The following is a 14,782-nucleotide window of genomic DNA, read 5'->3' as shown; positions in this document are numbered from 1 at the left end:
TGCCCTTGTGTGATTGGTCCGAATCGCTCTTTTGCTGATGCAACCATGATTCCGGCCAATAACACAAGAACAAGCTAACCGGTTCACTTTCCGAATCGTTGTAAGATGGCACTTCTGGATGTTGAGAGCAGGCGTGACGCCTGGACAACTTCAGAATTCAGAACATGACCTCCGTAATCATTGGGGGCTGCAACACACTGTACGAAGATCTCGGGGCTCATGTTCTGCTTTCTATGTCGTAACAACTAGACAAGCTGATGTTTCAATGTATTTGGCTGAACAGTCTGTGTATATACTGCGAAAGTTAGGTTGTATAGAATATTCCCGGACATAACTTTGTTTTTTATGTGTTGTAGTATGCTCACTAATTTTGAGTTGCTTTTCAGATACATGAACCTTGTTGAAGACCTGCCCACATACGGTATTCATTTTTACGAAGTCAAAGTGAGTTTTGCAACTTTCAATCCTTGTTTGACAAGTGTTGCATTTTGGAAGTGATGAAAAACAGTTACAACTGTTTCACTTTTGTGTGGTCTCAATATAGGACAAGGGAGGCATTCCCTGGTGGGTTGGACTCAGCTATAAAGGGGTCAGCCAGTATGACTACAACGACAAGAAAACGCCGCGAAGGGTGCGTTGCAGTATTATCGTACATTTTTAGTTCTAGCTGTTTACATTCAGTTTCTGACTGGTTTCCTAGAACAGTTGGCATTTGTTCTCCTTTTGTTACTGATTTCTAATCTACTTTCGTTTTAACATTTTGTTACAGTTCTTTCAGTGGAAACTATTGGAGAACCTGTATTTTCGTGACAAGAAATTCTCCATAGAAGTTCACAACCCCAGAAGGTAGGCTTTCTTTGTCCAGAGGTTACTGTAGTGTTGTCACTGTTGTGGAAAAAAAATTTTTAGCGGCACTATTCATCACTGATTTAGTTTACTGCATTGCCTTAATATGTATTAGGGGTGTGCGAATATCAAATTTTTCGAATACGAATCGAATACGAATATCCACCTTCGAATATCGAATCGAATATCGAATATCAAAGGAAAAATGCCTCCACATTAACAATATTTTATTTAACATGTAGCTATTCGAAGAAAAAAAACATTAACAGCCTGACTGGCAACACAACATACACTGCTATCTCCAGAAGACAATGTCCAGGCTAGCACAATGCACATCACAACACAAGCAAATATCACGGCACAATGAAAGTAATGACTACATGTTATCATGAAGCAATATGAGTTGCTCCACATGATCAGGCAGCAGGCGCTCCCTTCTAACAGAGACAACCACCCCTGCCACTGAAAAGGCACGCTCGCTTGGAACAGAAGTGGCTGGTATAGGGAGGTACATGGGGCAAAGCTTTGCCAGACTGGGGTATCTGAAGGTGCCTACAGTCCGCCACCAGTCACATGGATCACTGTCTTTCTTCAGAAGTGGTCCCGCATATTGAATGAGTGGTAGTGCGGCACGTTACGGCTGCATAATATTGAAAATGTACGGTTACATGATCGCCAACAGCGCTGCACGTCGAAGATGCACCAGCAATAAATCATACGTATTGGGGCGCTCGTCGCAGGCAGATATCATGCCTCCGTGTACTTACGATGTTTGTCGCTCCTCTCGGCAAAGTTTTTAGCGATACGAACGCAGCAGAAATGTGGAAGACGAGTTATTTTATGCATGATAATCGAATTGCATATTAGAATTTTTTGAATATTCGAAGTTATCGAATCTTCGAAACTTTTCAAATACACAATTTTCTAATCGAATACGAATATTTCGAATGTAATATTCGACGAATATTCGAAACTTTCGAATATTCGCACACCCCTAATATGTATACATTGGTTTTGAGAGGAATATCCTGTAGTCAAACCAACAGTTGAAGCTGTTGGTACTTTTCCACGTAGCAATGTAGTGCCACGAAGATTGGTGTATTCTTACAATGTACAGACGCTAATTGTGAAAATTCACTTGTCTTGACCATGGCATTGCCAGCTTATATTTGCTTTTCCTCTCAATGCCAAGTTGAACTGTTGTTTGTTGGGTCGGCTAGGTTGTGTTGAAAAGATGGCGAGCCGACTGCCTTTTACCATAACTGCATGCATGCAGAAGTGCATAATAGGTTGTGCAGTGTGAAACAAGCGTGCCATGGGTTGCGGAGACATGGAAAGATGGACTCGCGCTAAATGTGGCATTGTTTTTAAATTGAGAGAGTACCGTCTTTCCATGTACACTACATCTCCCACGCCGCTCTTGTTTTATTGCCAGCGTGTTTTATTGTTAATTGCCAGCGTGCCAAAGCATTTCTACCCTTGTCAGCTTTGTGCGAGGTCCTTTCGAGTGGGCCGGTGAAGTGCCCCAAGTTGGCCGACCCTCCCCCCCATATTTTGACGCCTTCTATTTTCCTTGTAGAGTGGTCCATGCCCTGAGCAGTTTCAATGTGTACGAGGATGTGATAGAGGCACCCCCCGAAGGGTTTGATCCCCTGGCTGATGCCATTAGTGATTCCACAACCCAGTAAGTGCTCTCGTCCCTCTGTTCCCAAGCTTTGACCTCCCCAATTTCCCCTTTCGTGGCCGAAGGTGGGTGGAAAGATTCCTCTTTTGGTCGGGCGACACCACATTAACCTTCTGAGTGGTGGGTGTTTAGAACCTCCTGTACGCTGTAGTATTGGCGTTTGTTAAGCTTCAGCTCCCCTAACTTCCCTTTTCAGCCTCTTTGTGCCAAGGGTCGAGTGGAGGTATTTTATTTATTGCATTTGGAAGCAGAATCATCATTTGAGAGCTGGGCATCTCAGGAATGTCTGTGTACCCCTTGCCAGTCCTTTTTTCCTTTTCCTTTCTTCGAATGTAAATTTCTTGGTGGTAACAAAATGACCAACCTGCATTGGCTGCCCCTTCATATATTTTTTTCAATTTCCTTATTAACTTGCCATTTTTTAGGTTTGAGTGCAACTATTTAAGCAATTTGCTGGCTTGTGGAGCATAGTCTTGTCCTTCGGCAACTAATTTAGAGCTTGGTAGCTGATTGTTGCTGCAGAATTACAAATTTGTTGTTCAAGAATGCAGTCCTGTAGGCTTGCTACAAACTACAAGATTTTAAAACAGTGTATTTAAGCTTTGGATGGCCTGTGATAGAATATTGTAACATGGCCAGTTATGTTAGGTTATTGCATTTTAGTGTGTGGTCAGGTTCTGCACCAAGTACCTGGAAGTGAGGAGTATCAAATTAAACGCATAAATTGTGCAAATCGTCAATTCCTCCATGGTTCAATGCACTTCACGTGTGTGTCAATGCGCATCCTCGTCACATTACAGTGCATTAGCACAGTAGTAAAGGGAATAACGGAAACTTTCTTTGTAACCATAGAAACCTGTAACTAAACACTTCCTTGCCTGCCGATTTTGTTCACTTATAACACTCTGTCCTCTCTCTTCTTGCTAATGTGATAACGCACAGTTGAGTTGTACTTCGCTATTAAAAAAAATATTGGATAAGTTTTTTCTTGATTTGTGAAAACTTCAATCAACCCATCATCAGGCACCATAGCTGAAAATTTACAGAATTTCATTTTGATGATTTTGTGGCGTAACACCAACAAAGATGAAGAAAGAATGCGCAAAGACAAGTGCTTATCCTTGCATGTTTTTTCTTCGTCTCTGATAGTGTTTCGCTAACGAATCGTCAAAATGGAACCATATCAACTTGCCCAAATATATGTGCTTTTACAGAATTTTGCTTTACGGACATTTTTTCACCAATTTCTCTTGTATTCTTTTGCGCAGCTATGGATTGGATGTGTTTTTCTCTCAATTGCATGAATTCAACATCCTGTAAACTTCGCAATAGAGCGAACTTGGGCTTGTTGGTGTAACATAGTGAAACACACAGCGCGAAACTACGACGGGGACTTAGGAAGGAAACACACACAGCGCTGTGTGTGTTTCCTTCCTGTGTCCCCGTTGTAGTTTTGCACTGTAAACTTTGCCAGGCTTCTCATGCATGTGAGCTACCTTACTGAGCTGTCTGTCCAGCTCAAGACACCTGTAGAAATGACACCCATTACTAGCGTGTCTAAGTAAACAAATATTGCACCTTTTTATTCCACGCTGCATTAGTGTTACTTTGATTATTATTTTTCCCTCTTGTCTTCAGAGTGTCTGTAAGCAGGAGAACTTTCGGGCCTGGCAATGTGACAGTGGTTGTCTGGTTTGCGGCCACACCGGCCCTGACCAAGAGCATTTGGTCGATGGCCATTGCCCAGCACCAGTTCTACTTGGACAACAATGTCGGCAAGGTGAGATGATGCGTCCATTTCCCAGTGAGAGCTAAATAGCCCAGCTGCATGCCACATGATCTGGTGAATGTGTCATTTCAATTAGTTTTTGGGCGTTTATCTGATTATGTCCATCCTACTGAGCATATTGCTTTGCCAAATCCACAGCTTGCAGTTGCTTGCAAGACTAATTCAGTTCCTTTTAGGGCTTAGTGAAGTATAATGCAGCAGTGAGACTATTTGGAAAATGATTGCAACCCTGTGTATAAATGCATAGGCTATGCTGAATGTGCTTGGAAAGGAATAACCAATAAAAAAGCAAATCTGAGATTGAGTGAATGAATAAATAAGCAAATAAATCATTGCTTTAGATGTAATGCAGGAAAACCACCAAAAATCTATAAAAGTCGTGGCTTGAAAAATCCTTTACTCTCTGACAACATGCGGTACCAAGGCAGGGCAGAAGACGCATAAATAATAATAATAATAATAATAATAATAATAATAATAATAATAATAATAATAATAATAATAATAATAATAATAATATAATAAACGTTAAAAGGAAGTTATAATAAAACTAAAAATTAATGTAATGGCACATGAAGCAAACACTGCATATGCATGTATGTAAGGAATGCTTAAACTGGGTATGCGGTATGATTTGCATGCATATCAAAGAGGGACCAGCAATGGAAGCAACAAGATAAGGTAAATCTTCAATGAGCATGTTGATTCTTCACTAAAAAAATACATAAAATGTCAGCAAAGCATATTTTGATAACTCAGATAACTCAAAAAGAGTACTATAAACATATGAGAATTACTTGATGAGTGGTGCCATCAAATCAGATAGCCAAAGTTGCATATTTTTTGCCCATTGATATGAAATTCATTCAAAAAGCATAGTAAATTGTTGTTGAGCAACTGCAGCTTGTGTAGAATGGCAGGTTGAACTAATAAGAGAGAAGTATTGACTTCTTCTAAGGAAATGGTCAAGTACTGGGTACCAGCCATTCAAGAATTTCATTATTCTCTATGGCGCTTCATAATCCTATGGACTGCTGAAATAAGCACACCAATGCCACTGTTTTTGTACCACTTAAGGCAGTAGTAGCTTGCCACTGATTTCTCATAACAGAAAAATAAATAGGGAAAGAGTGTGGCATCTGCCTTAGATAAATATAGCCACGCCTAATAAGTGACCATCTGGCAAAACGGAACGGCTGCTAGGTAACGGGTTACTGTGTTGTTCTACGGCCAGATGCACTTGCATACAGCGGTGCTAGGACTCTGTTACCTTTGCAGCATGGTACTTTTGTTCGGTGAACGTAAAGCTCTTATTGTATGCGTTTCAATTCATTTACAGAGGAAGATTGAAGACGTGAGCTGCCTGGAAAAGTTCGCCGCCGAGTTGTCCAAGAGTTCCCAGTCATTGTCATCAACTAGCACGGGATCTAACCTGAGCAGAAGCGCGAGTTGCCATAGTCTTCCCGCCATCAAAATTGAAGGTAGATACTTGTAACTCATGCTGGACATATTTCTCTAATGTGCCTTTTACATTGAAAGTGTCACATGAGAGATTGAAGACTGTCAAGCAGCTTCTTGTGCTGTCAACGGCTGCGTTGAAGCACTGCATATGTGGCTGTGTCTAATTTTTTTTCCCCATTAGGTACAGTAGCTGCATAATCCTGTAGCTGCATGTACACTCAAGAGCGAAAGTTCTATAGACACAAGTGTAAGCAAATATGTTGAAGAAGATCTCCTTTAGCACAGTCGGCTAATGTGGAGTAGTGACAGTGCATCACATTTGCTGAACAAGCACAAATTGTTATGGTATTTGGTTTTCAAATTATTGGTTCTAACTGTACATTAGTGTTTTTGGTATCGATTATCCTAATACTATTGCCTATTAAGTTCTATCTCAGGGTAGCGTGCTATCAGGCTACCCTGCATCCCAGGTAGCCTTTATTATAACAATAGTGCTTGTAGAGTTGGACATAAAGTACAGCTTTATGGTGACGGTGACTCATTCTGGTAGCCTAGTGACTAAAAGTGTGACACTGCTAAGCTCTACAATGCATGTTAGATTCCTGGCCACAGTGGCTGCGTTTTGGTGGCATCAACATGCAAAAACATCTATGTACTTAGATTTAGGTGCACGTTAAAATAAGCCCATGTGGTCCCCCACTGCAGGGCACCTCTCAATCATATTGTAGTTTCTGGTGCATAAAATATCAAAATTAAAATTTTTCTTGGTGATGGTCATGCTAGGTTAAACTCTTACAGTACAATATTTCATTGCTACGGTGACCATTATGAGTGCTGGAGAAACCTTTTTCAACAACCTTCAATCAACTGCAGTGGTTATGGAAGGCAGCTAATTCTGTGATGTGATATGTGGAGACAGCTGATGATGATGTTGAGAACTGAAATAACCCATAGCACTAACCTTTGTCAAAAAAAAAGCAGTCAGTTGTCATCACCTTATGTTCATCCGCTGGTGCAGACCAGACAGACCACTCACAGGTGAACGAAGAGGCTGAGCGGGCAAAGCAGGAAATGCTGACGGCACTCAAGGCTCGCAAAGAGGCCCTGGAGGAGGCACTGCGGAAGAAGATCGAGGAGCTGAAGTCTGTCTGTCTCAAGGAAGGCGAGGTGACGGGCGAGCTGCCTCCAGAGATGCCTCTAGCACCCGGGGAGGCCCCTCCTCAGGTGCGTCGGCGTGTCGGCACCGCCTTCATTCTCGATGACCAGCTGCTGTCCAGTGCAAAGAGCAAGGTGGGTGTCACAGCATCAAGTTTGGTTTATTTGATTCTTGTTTTGTAGCCTGCTCTGGTTTGAAGCTTGTGTGAATGCCGCAAACAGTATGAACAATTCTGTTGGCCACAACCTTCAGCGTTACTGTGCACAGGTTTGAGCTCCATAAATGAGTGATTTTTGCCTTTTTATAAACCTTCTCTCTAGTCATCTTATATACATTCAAATTGCATGTCAATGTGAAAGCAGCACCCTAAGTAAAGTGTCATTGTTATTCATTGTAGGCAGTACAAGTGTAGGTGCAGAAGTTAGCTTGGACTGTGCTAAAAGGAGAATTGTATAGTTTATAAGGTTGATGGGGATCATTTTTGTGTGACAAATTGCACACTTTTGAAAAGTGAAGAACCACGCTAGAACAGGGATAAGCGTCGTAAAATGGTTGCTGCCATGGAACGAACAAACAGAATGAGTTTCTGTTGCTTGGAGTGACTACAACATTTCAGTCAATTAGTGAACGAGCGAGCTTTAGAATCCTGTGTTCTGCATCTGCCGCTTTGCAAATGACGTTTTGGCCGGACAAGGTGAAGGACTGCTCCTTAGTCTTTCTTCTTCACGTTTTATTCCAGGAGGAGACACTAAGCTCGCTTGAGCTGGAGTACGAGCTGCAGAACAAGATCACGAGCGCTGCTCTGAGGTTGGCCAGTGACATGAGTGCGGACAGGAGCCTGAGAAGGCAGCGAAAGCTGAGCTACCAACAAGCCCATGAAAAGGCACGTCAAGGCTGTTGCAGCCGTTTCGCATATTGGACTTGACACAAATAGTCACAGGCGTGCCCATGGGGGCAGGGTTGGGGGGAAGGGGCAGGGGGGCGGCCGACCGCCTAGTCACCTTAGAGGAGGGGAGCGAAGCCTGCCCCATACATTGACATAGTAGGGAGGGGGGGGGCACTGCGATGAACGTTCGCCCCCCCTGATGAGGAATCCTGTGCACGCCTATGCAAATAGTCAGTCTGCAATGCCTGTGCACTGGTGATACGTGCTAACTGTCATCTTTATTTCTTCCGTTTCTTTAGCTCAAGCAGGTTGAACAAAAACTGGGAACACTGAAAAAACAGAAGAATCATGGCAAACTCAAACCTGTACAGCAGTCTGATGATGGTCAGTATGCTTTCTCCTTGTTAATCGCTTATAACAAAACTGTTCATGATGTCTATTCTTCATTTTTTTTATACTTCAGTGTCTGTTTCCTAAATTCCAGGTCCTTTGTTGGTGCAGGCATTTTTTTTCCAAAATAGGTTACTGATCTAATTCTCTGTTCTGGCACTCGCCCTGAGCACTTTGCATAGAGCACTAGCAGAGGCTGCCAGTGCATAAATCGTTACTGGATGCGCTTTTTCTAATTAATCTTCTGTGTTAGCTGCTAGTTAGCTATGAGTGTTTGCTGACTATCATAAGCAATTAGGTACAGTAAAAGCTCGTTAATTCGGATTTCTAGGGACCGGAAAAAATGTCCGAATTAACCGAATGTCCGAATTATCGAATGGTCGAAATAAACACAATAAATGCACGAGTTTTTTCAACATACCTTTACTTAACAAAGTAATCGCGGATGCTTGTCTGTTTTCGAGCGGAAATTCGCGCGGACACAATTTTTCTGAGCCCTTCAAGGTGCTCAGCAGCTCGCATGATGTCTGCAGTACCACAAAAGTTTCACCCATCATCCACGTTTTTCGGTTGGCACGGTAATCCACGGGAAGATTGTTGATGGGCAAGCGCTCTGTTATCGTCACGTTGGGGGATAAAAGTACGGTTACTCGTTCCTTGCTTGTTGCCGCCGATTGAAGGATCCCCTTTCATCACTCTTCATCACTTCTTGTCGGGAGAGCCCGTTATTCAGAGCACGCAAAATTTCTACTTTGGTAGTGAAGTCCTTGGCCTCGTACTTGGGCCGCTTCGCCGGCGTTGCCATCGGCGGAGAGTGCGGTCGCACGAGAAGTCAGCACAAAAGCACCAGCAAAGATCAAGCTAAAGGAGCCGTACTGAAACGTTCCTCGATAAATCGGCGATCAACGATGCAGCACACCAACGGGAACAAAGCAACAAAACCCACACGCGAAAAAAAGCCGTTCAACCAGTCTCGATCCAAGCCAAGTCGATAATTGATGTCCATGGCGATGCTGCGTTTGAGCTTCACTTTTGTTCCGAATTGTTCTTTTTTCATTTTCGAGCCTCGCCAGCGGCCCGAAAGTCGCCGAATTATCCGATTTGCGGTCAAATCTGTCCAAAATAACGAGCGCCCAGTCTCATAGAGTGATGCGTATATTTACAGGGACCAGATGACGTGTCCGAATTAACCGATTTTCCGAATTAACGAGAGTCGAATTAACGAGCTTTTACTGTACTTACTATAGCTAGTTACTCAATGGTTGCATCGTTATTATTTACTTGACAAAGTTGACCCTTGAAAATATTGCAACTTCCATTACATGATGCTGAAGTAGTTTTTTCTCTTCCAGAACCCAGCGAGGACAACATCAGTCAAAGCACCGCGGGCAGTGGTAAGTATTAGTTGCATGTAAATGGCCTAGGAATCTTTTAGCATAAGTACCTAGAAACCACACTCCTAATTGTAGGCTTTTGTGGAAATCTGTGCAGATGCTTGCTGATGCTGATATTTTTCCGAGCTGTGCATAGTGTAGAACTTCTTTATAAACCAATATGGTCTTCTTTTTTTTTTCCTTTTCCAGACACTCCATTTAGAGGAAGCAGCAATACATCGGATGTCAGCCCCACGGCGTCACCGAAGCTTAGCAGCTATGATGGCCATTTAACAGAGGTAAAGTGATTGCTGTCATTGCAAGCTTTCTTTGCTCTTTTATTAAATTGCTCATGGTGGTTGTGCAGCTGTGACTATGAAATCCTGAGCAAGCGCCCCTACCATAGCAAGTGCCCCCCTCCCTGTTTCGGGAGATTTGAAATATGCGCCAGTGACCGAGCAAGCCCCCACCTCCCCTCATGCCATTTTCACTTTCATTCACTGTTTTTATTCGCCTGACAAGGTCAAATAAAAACAGTAAATGCATGCTTATTCAATAAAATATTTCATTTCATCATAATTATTTCATATTTCAAGAAGCATGGGTGTGCATTCTTTATTCTTAGTGGCTCTTCCGCCGTCATCTTGAATTTTGATCAGTCACCGCGCAAGGGCCCCCTCTCTAAATCTTGTTGGATTATCTTTCACCGTAGGGGGGTGCTTGCTCGGGATTTTACGGTAAGTGCTGCTATGATACAAGGCTGCCCTTTTTGAGTTTTTTTGCGAACGTCATGTACCGGAAGCTTTTGTTGCTCGCTGTGCATGTGCTGGAATTGCACAGAAATGCTTACATGCAACGGTTTGCAGAAACGTGGCCGTCTGCCTACAGTCAGCTCGGTGCCCGGTGACATGCGGCTGTCGCCATCGCTGGCCTCAGTATCTGCCCCAGCCAGTCCCTGCAAACATAGGGCAGTTCCCGGCAGGACTGCATCCCCCGGTGTGGCTTGGACTGGCTATGGCTCTGGCTATGCCCCCAGCAACGTCTACCAGACGAGGACTGCCTACCGCCGCCAACAGTACCCAACGCTCACCAGCTCGGGTTCAGCGGGCTCCAGCCCAGTGCCGCTCAAGTCTCCCTATAGAGACAGGTACTGTTGCCTGCTGTACACTGAAATGTGCCCTATTTGCACGAGTGCTAGGCAGTTTTTTTTTTTTTTTCATGAACCATATCCTGTCAACTGGTACAACTCGTCAATCTCCCCCAAGGTACAGCAATGCAGTTTTACAATTAATGCTTCAGAACCACAATTACTGTTGGGAATGTAATGACATTTAAAATTCGCTGTGCATGCCTTTGCACATGTATGACTGCTAGTTGCACTTTCAATCTCCTAACGTGCGCAAGGTGGTTTAGGAAAAAGAGCTGGATTCTAGGCATTAAAGTTTTCATGCCACTGTGTCTCCTCGTGACTAACTGTTTTTTTTTTGTTCTTATGTTTTTTTCACATAGTGAACACTTATACAAGGCCACTTTATGGCATGGCTAAGTTATATTTCAAATGAAATTCCCTGAGTGGAATACAGCCAGTTTTGTTACTGTACCAAAAATTTTGCCAAAAGACAGGCATGGTACTCACTCTTGGCAATTCACTTCACTGAACAGTTATATTTTACATATTTGTCTGTTGCTTCCTGGCTTCCTTTTTGCCAATCATGCAAGAAAAAAGTGTTAACGGAAAATTTTTGACTAACAGGATCAATAAACACCTGAGGTGGTTATTTATAATTATGCGATGAAACTATAATAGTTCTTTTTCCTCTGGTGCAGGTTTGAATCAGGCGTGAATGTGGAAGGAAGCAATCTTTACAGTGTGCCAACACAAAGAACAAGCCAGGCATTTGACAGTCAGGACGATCTTGTGACAAGCAGCCCTACAGAGCCGCAGGACCTGGGATTGGTGTCGAGGCACAACAGCCTTGAAGGCAACCGACGCCATCACCGCCGTGTTGCTGGTGCCTCATTGCAGCCGGTCTCTCCCACCAAGCGTGACTCAGCGACACCTCCAAGGTCTTCTGCTCCAGCCTGGACTGGTCCTCCATTGACTCCTCCCATGTGTCCCCCAGGACAGTGTGCTCCGGGACAGTGTGCTCCAAGACAGTGTGCTCCAGGACAGTGTGGTCCAGGAAATTGTGCTCCAGGGCAGTGTGCAACAGTGCAGTGTACTCCTCCTGGCCATTGTGCAATGGTACAGTGTGCTCCAGGACAACATGCACCAGTGCAATGTGCACCAGTGCAGTGTACTCCAGGACAGTGTGTACCAGGGCAGTGTGCTCCAGGACAGTGTGCTCCTGGGCAGTGTGCTCCAGTGCAGTGTACATCGGTGCAGTCATCGCCAGCTCAATGCTGTCCAGCACAGTATGTTCCAAGTCACTGTGCTCCGATGCAGTGTCCACCAACGGAGAGAGTTGAAAGCCACCCACGCCTACCACCACACATTCAGCATCAGTATCGTACAGCATCGCCACTGCAGGTGCGCCGGACTATTTCCGGCTCACTGTCCTACCCCGAAAGCTTTCCTCCACCATCGAGCCCAGTAGTTGGTGGAAACCAGCACCACCCCGGCAAGTCTTACTCTTACCATGAAAACATGGTGCGACACATTGACGAGTGTGGAGTGCCTGTGTTTGTTCCTGTGGACAGCGATGGAAGGCTGCGCTACCAAGACGCAGTACACCGTCCCGCTGAGCCTGTTCCCGTCTATCACAAGCCACCAATGTCTCCGGCCCTCATGCAGCACCACCTTGCCCACCGAAAGAAGCTGCAGGAGGCGTGCAGCGACAACTTTCCGGGCAGGCCATTGTCTAGCATGTCTGCCGCCAACTATCCAGCATTTCAGCGGGTTCACCCAGACCCTTACCACAGTCAGCCCACCAGCCCGACTGGCTACAGCGCAGCTCACAGTGCCAAACTGGAGACGTTACAAGAGGGACACAGTGGCTCTTACAGCAACCACACTGCATCGTTGACCGTATCTTCCTCAAAGGCATTTGCTTCGGTCACTCAGTCGTACAGCACCGAAACGCTAAAGCATCGTGCCAAGGACTGGGTGGAGACGTCTCTCGACTCCCCTCTTCCGGCGAGGAAGCCATCAAAACAGCAGGAGCCGCCTCCCACCTCACCTTCTCACGCCTCGGTGCTATCGTCGGGCTGTGAGAGCATGCCCGAAGTGTTCCAGGGTCCCGCAGTGATGCTTGTCCCGTCACAACAGCTGTCGGGAGGGCAGAGTGACTGCAGAAAGCCCGCAGCTAGAAAGGGACAAGATTTGTTCTCCGGTGCCCCAGCCCAGCCCGAAAGCGATGCCGGGTGTCGAGCTGAACATTGTCACAATGGGGCACTTCCAGCCCTACTGGGAAGAGACAAAGCCGTACGAGATCTCGGACTTCTACAAGTACAGCACAAAACATCGTAAGCCGTCGGGAGGCCAAGATTCGACTAGAAGCCCAAGCCAGTCTGGCAACTCCAGCGGCCTGGTGTCACCCGTGCTGATGTCTCCTGTTGCTACTGATAATGTGTCCAGGGAGCGGGACGAACAGCTGCACGCTCATTCTTCACTTGCGGAACACATGAAGATGGTGGAAAGGAGTCCTCCAGATGGAATGGCGTAAGTAAACAGCCAACTTGTAACACTTCACATGACTTGCAGTGTTTGGTTGCACCATTGAAGAAAAAGAAAAGCAGGCCTTTGACTGTTGTAATCCCATCGCCATTTTGCAGTCTGCACAGGATCTGTGTGAAATGCGTTTTTACATTAGGGATGTGATCGACCTTGAAGCACCAACACTTGTTGCAATGTTGTTCAGTGACCTGCCTATTTAACAATGCTTACTTTGAATGAACTGGTCTAGGCTGTATATTTGATGGCAAAATTATGATCTTGCAGGTGTCTTAAATCTGATCTGAAAAGATGTTATGGTAGTTGAAGCTAAGGTGATCTTAACACATCCATTTTTTTTTTGTCACAATGCATCCATTAGTCAAGTATCTGTGCATGGTGGAAGAAGACTGCAATGTTCTGCTGTAGAGTTACAAGGTGTTGAAGAGGTTCATTTGCAACATGCATCACACAGCTGCCGCATAGTGTTTGCTATTACTGTACATCACTTATGAATTTATGTTGTTTGCTTTTTGTCTATAGGTGATCTTTTTTTATGATGATTGAAAGAGCATTAACGAACATTGTTTGAGGCATTTAAGCAAAGGTTTTTTTTGTCTTACTACATATTGTGCAAATTTATTATATAAATTATGTCATGTTTGGGAGGTATAGCTGCTGCTGTTACATAGCTTGGTTGCTTGTATTGCAGTGCTGTTGAGGAACCACATTCAGGCCGCAGTGCAGACAGTAGCTTGAACCTGGACAGGTCATCAGTTGCAGATGCCTTCCACGAAGAAATGATTGCGTGGTATGAGGACCAAGACTCTGGCAATAAAGCAACACTTGTGTAAATGAAACTGCATATAGATAAATTCAGGTAAGTTGAATGCTTGACTCTTTGGTATGGTTCAACTTAGTTGTGGAAACTGTAAAAATCTGTTATCGTAACCAGCTATTCAAGTGCTGCAAGAAAAAGTGTACTATTGAGACAATTTTATTGAACATCATCAAGGTTGGCACCTGTTCAGTATAAAGTATTCTGAACTTCCACTTAAAAGCTGCAACGAATTTGAGGTGTGTGTGTGTGGTGATAGCAGTGCTGTAGCACTATCGTTTCCTCAGTGTTCGTAGTTTAATGATACATTAGTGCTACTTTACATTTGAATGGCCCTTAGAGTTAGAATTATTTGCACAAAACATAAAATGAAGAATACACTTTTTATTTTTTGTGGCAGCCACGCTAAAAGTCTGTAAAAATCAAAATTTTTATATCGTGAAGTACTCGGTGTAACACAAGATGTCACTATGTTGGTCACTGCACATAATTTGCAAGGTGTAACAAACTTCTTTGAGTCTGCACATGCTTGAAAGCAGTGAATTAAGTCTTTTGATCACATTTGATTACCTTACTTTTTTCTTCTGATCAGCTGCCTTTAAAAACCGTGACTGTCGTTGGCTTGCATTTTTCCTTCAATCGTACACCTTTAAAAACTATACCAGTTGTTAAGTTACATTTTATTTTCTCATCAACTATCTTTCAAA

At 44.0% G+C, this 14,782-nt stretch overlaps 1 protein-coding gene across 5 annotated transcripts in view; it reads left to right on the top strand.

Annotated features, from left to right (window-relative positions):
- LOC119396492 (uncharacterized) overlaps window positions 1–14,782 on the top strand; it is a 95,581-nt gene that overhangs the window by 80,512 nt on the left and 287 nt on the right. For 3 of the 5 annotated variants that reach the window (XR_005184453.2, XR_005184451.2, XR_005184448.2), the window contains exons 9-22: window positions 387–444; window positions 545–631; window positions 770–846; window positions 2,426–2,530; window positions 4,169–4,310; window positions 5,659–5,800; window positions 6,799–7,070; window positions 7,676–7,819; window positions 8,122–8,206; window positions 9,565–9,606; window positions 9,796–9,884; window positions 10,452–10,732; window positions 11,413–13,246; window positions 13,950–14,117. Coding sequence is in view for 1 of the 5 variants with exons in the window: in XM_049417121.1 (XP_049273078.1) it covers window positions 387–444; window positions 545–631; window positions 770–846; window positions 2,426–2,530; window positions 4,169–4,310; window positions 5,659–5,800; window positions 6,799–7,070; window positions 7,676–7,819; window positions 8,122–8,206; window positions 9,565–9,606; window positions 9,796–9,884; window positions 10,452–10,732; window positions 11,413–12,843; window positions 12,884–13,246; window positions 13,950–14,091 (3,460 nt within the window). In the remaining 4 variants the exon portion in view is untranslated. The remainder of the gene's footprint in view (window positions 1–386; window positions 445–544; window positions 632–769; window positions 847–2,425; window positions 2,531–4,168; window positions 4,311–5,658; window positions 5,801–6,798; window positions 7,071–7,675; window positions 7,820–8,121; window positions 8,207–9,564; window positions 9,607–9,795; window positions 9,885–10,451; window positions 10,733–11,412; window positions 13,247–13,949; window positions 14,118–14,782) is intronic. The other 2 variants (XM_049417121.1, XR_005184450.2) reach the window with 2 other exon arrangements.

This window comes from Rhipicephalus sanguineus, chromosome 6 (assembly GCF_013339695.2).
Source record: "Rhipicephalus sanguineus isolate Rsan-2018 chromosome 6, BIME_Rsan_1.4, whole genome shotgun sequence".
NCBI classification, from domain to species: Eukaryota; Metazoa; Arthropoda; class Arachnida; order Ixodida; family Ixodidae; genus Rhipicephalus; species Rhipicephalus sanguineus.
This window is presented reverse-complemented; position numbering and strand designations above follow the sequence as displayed.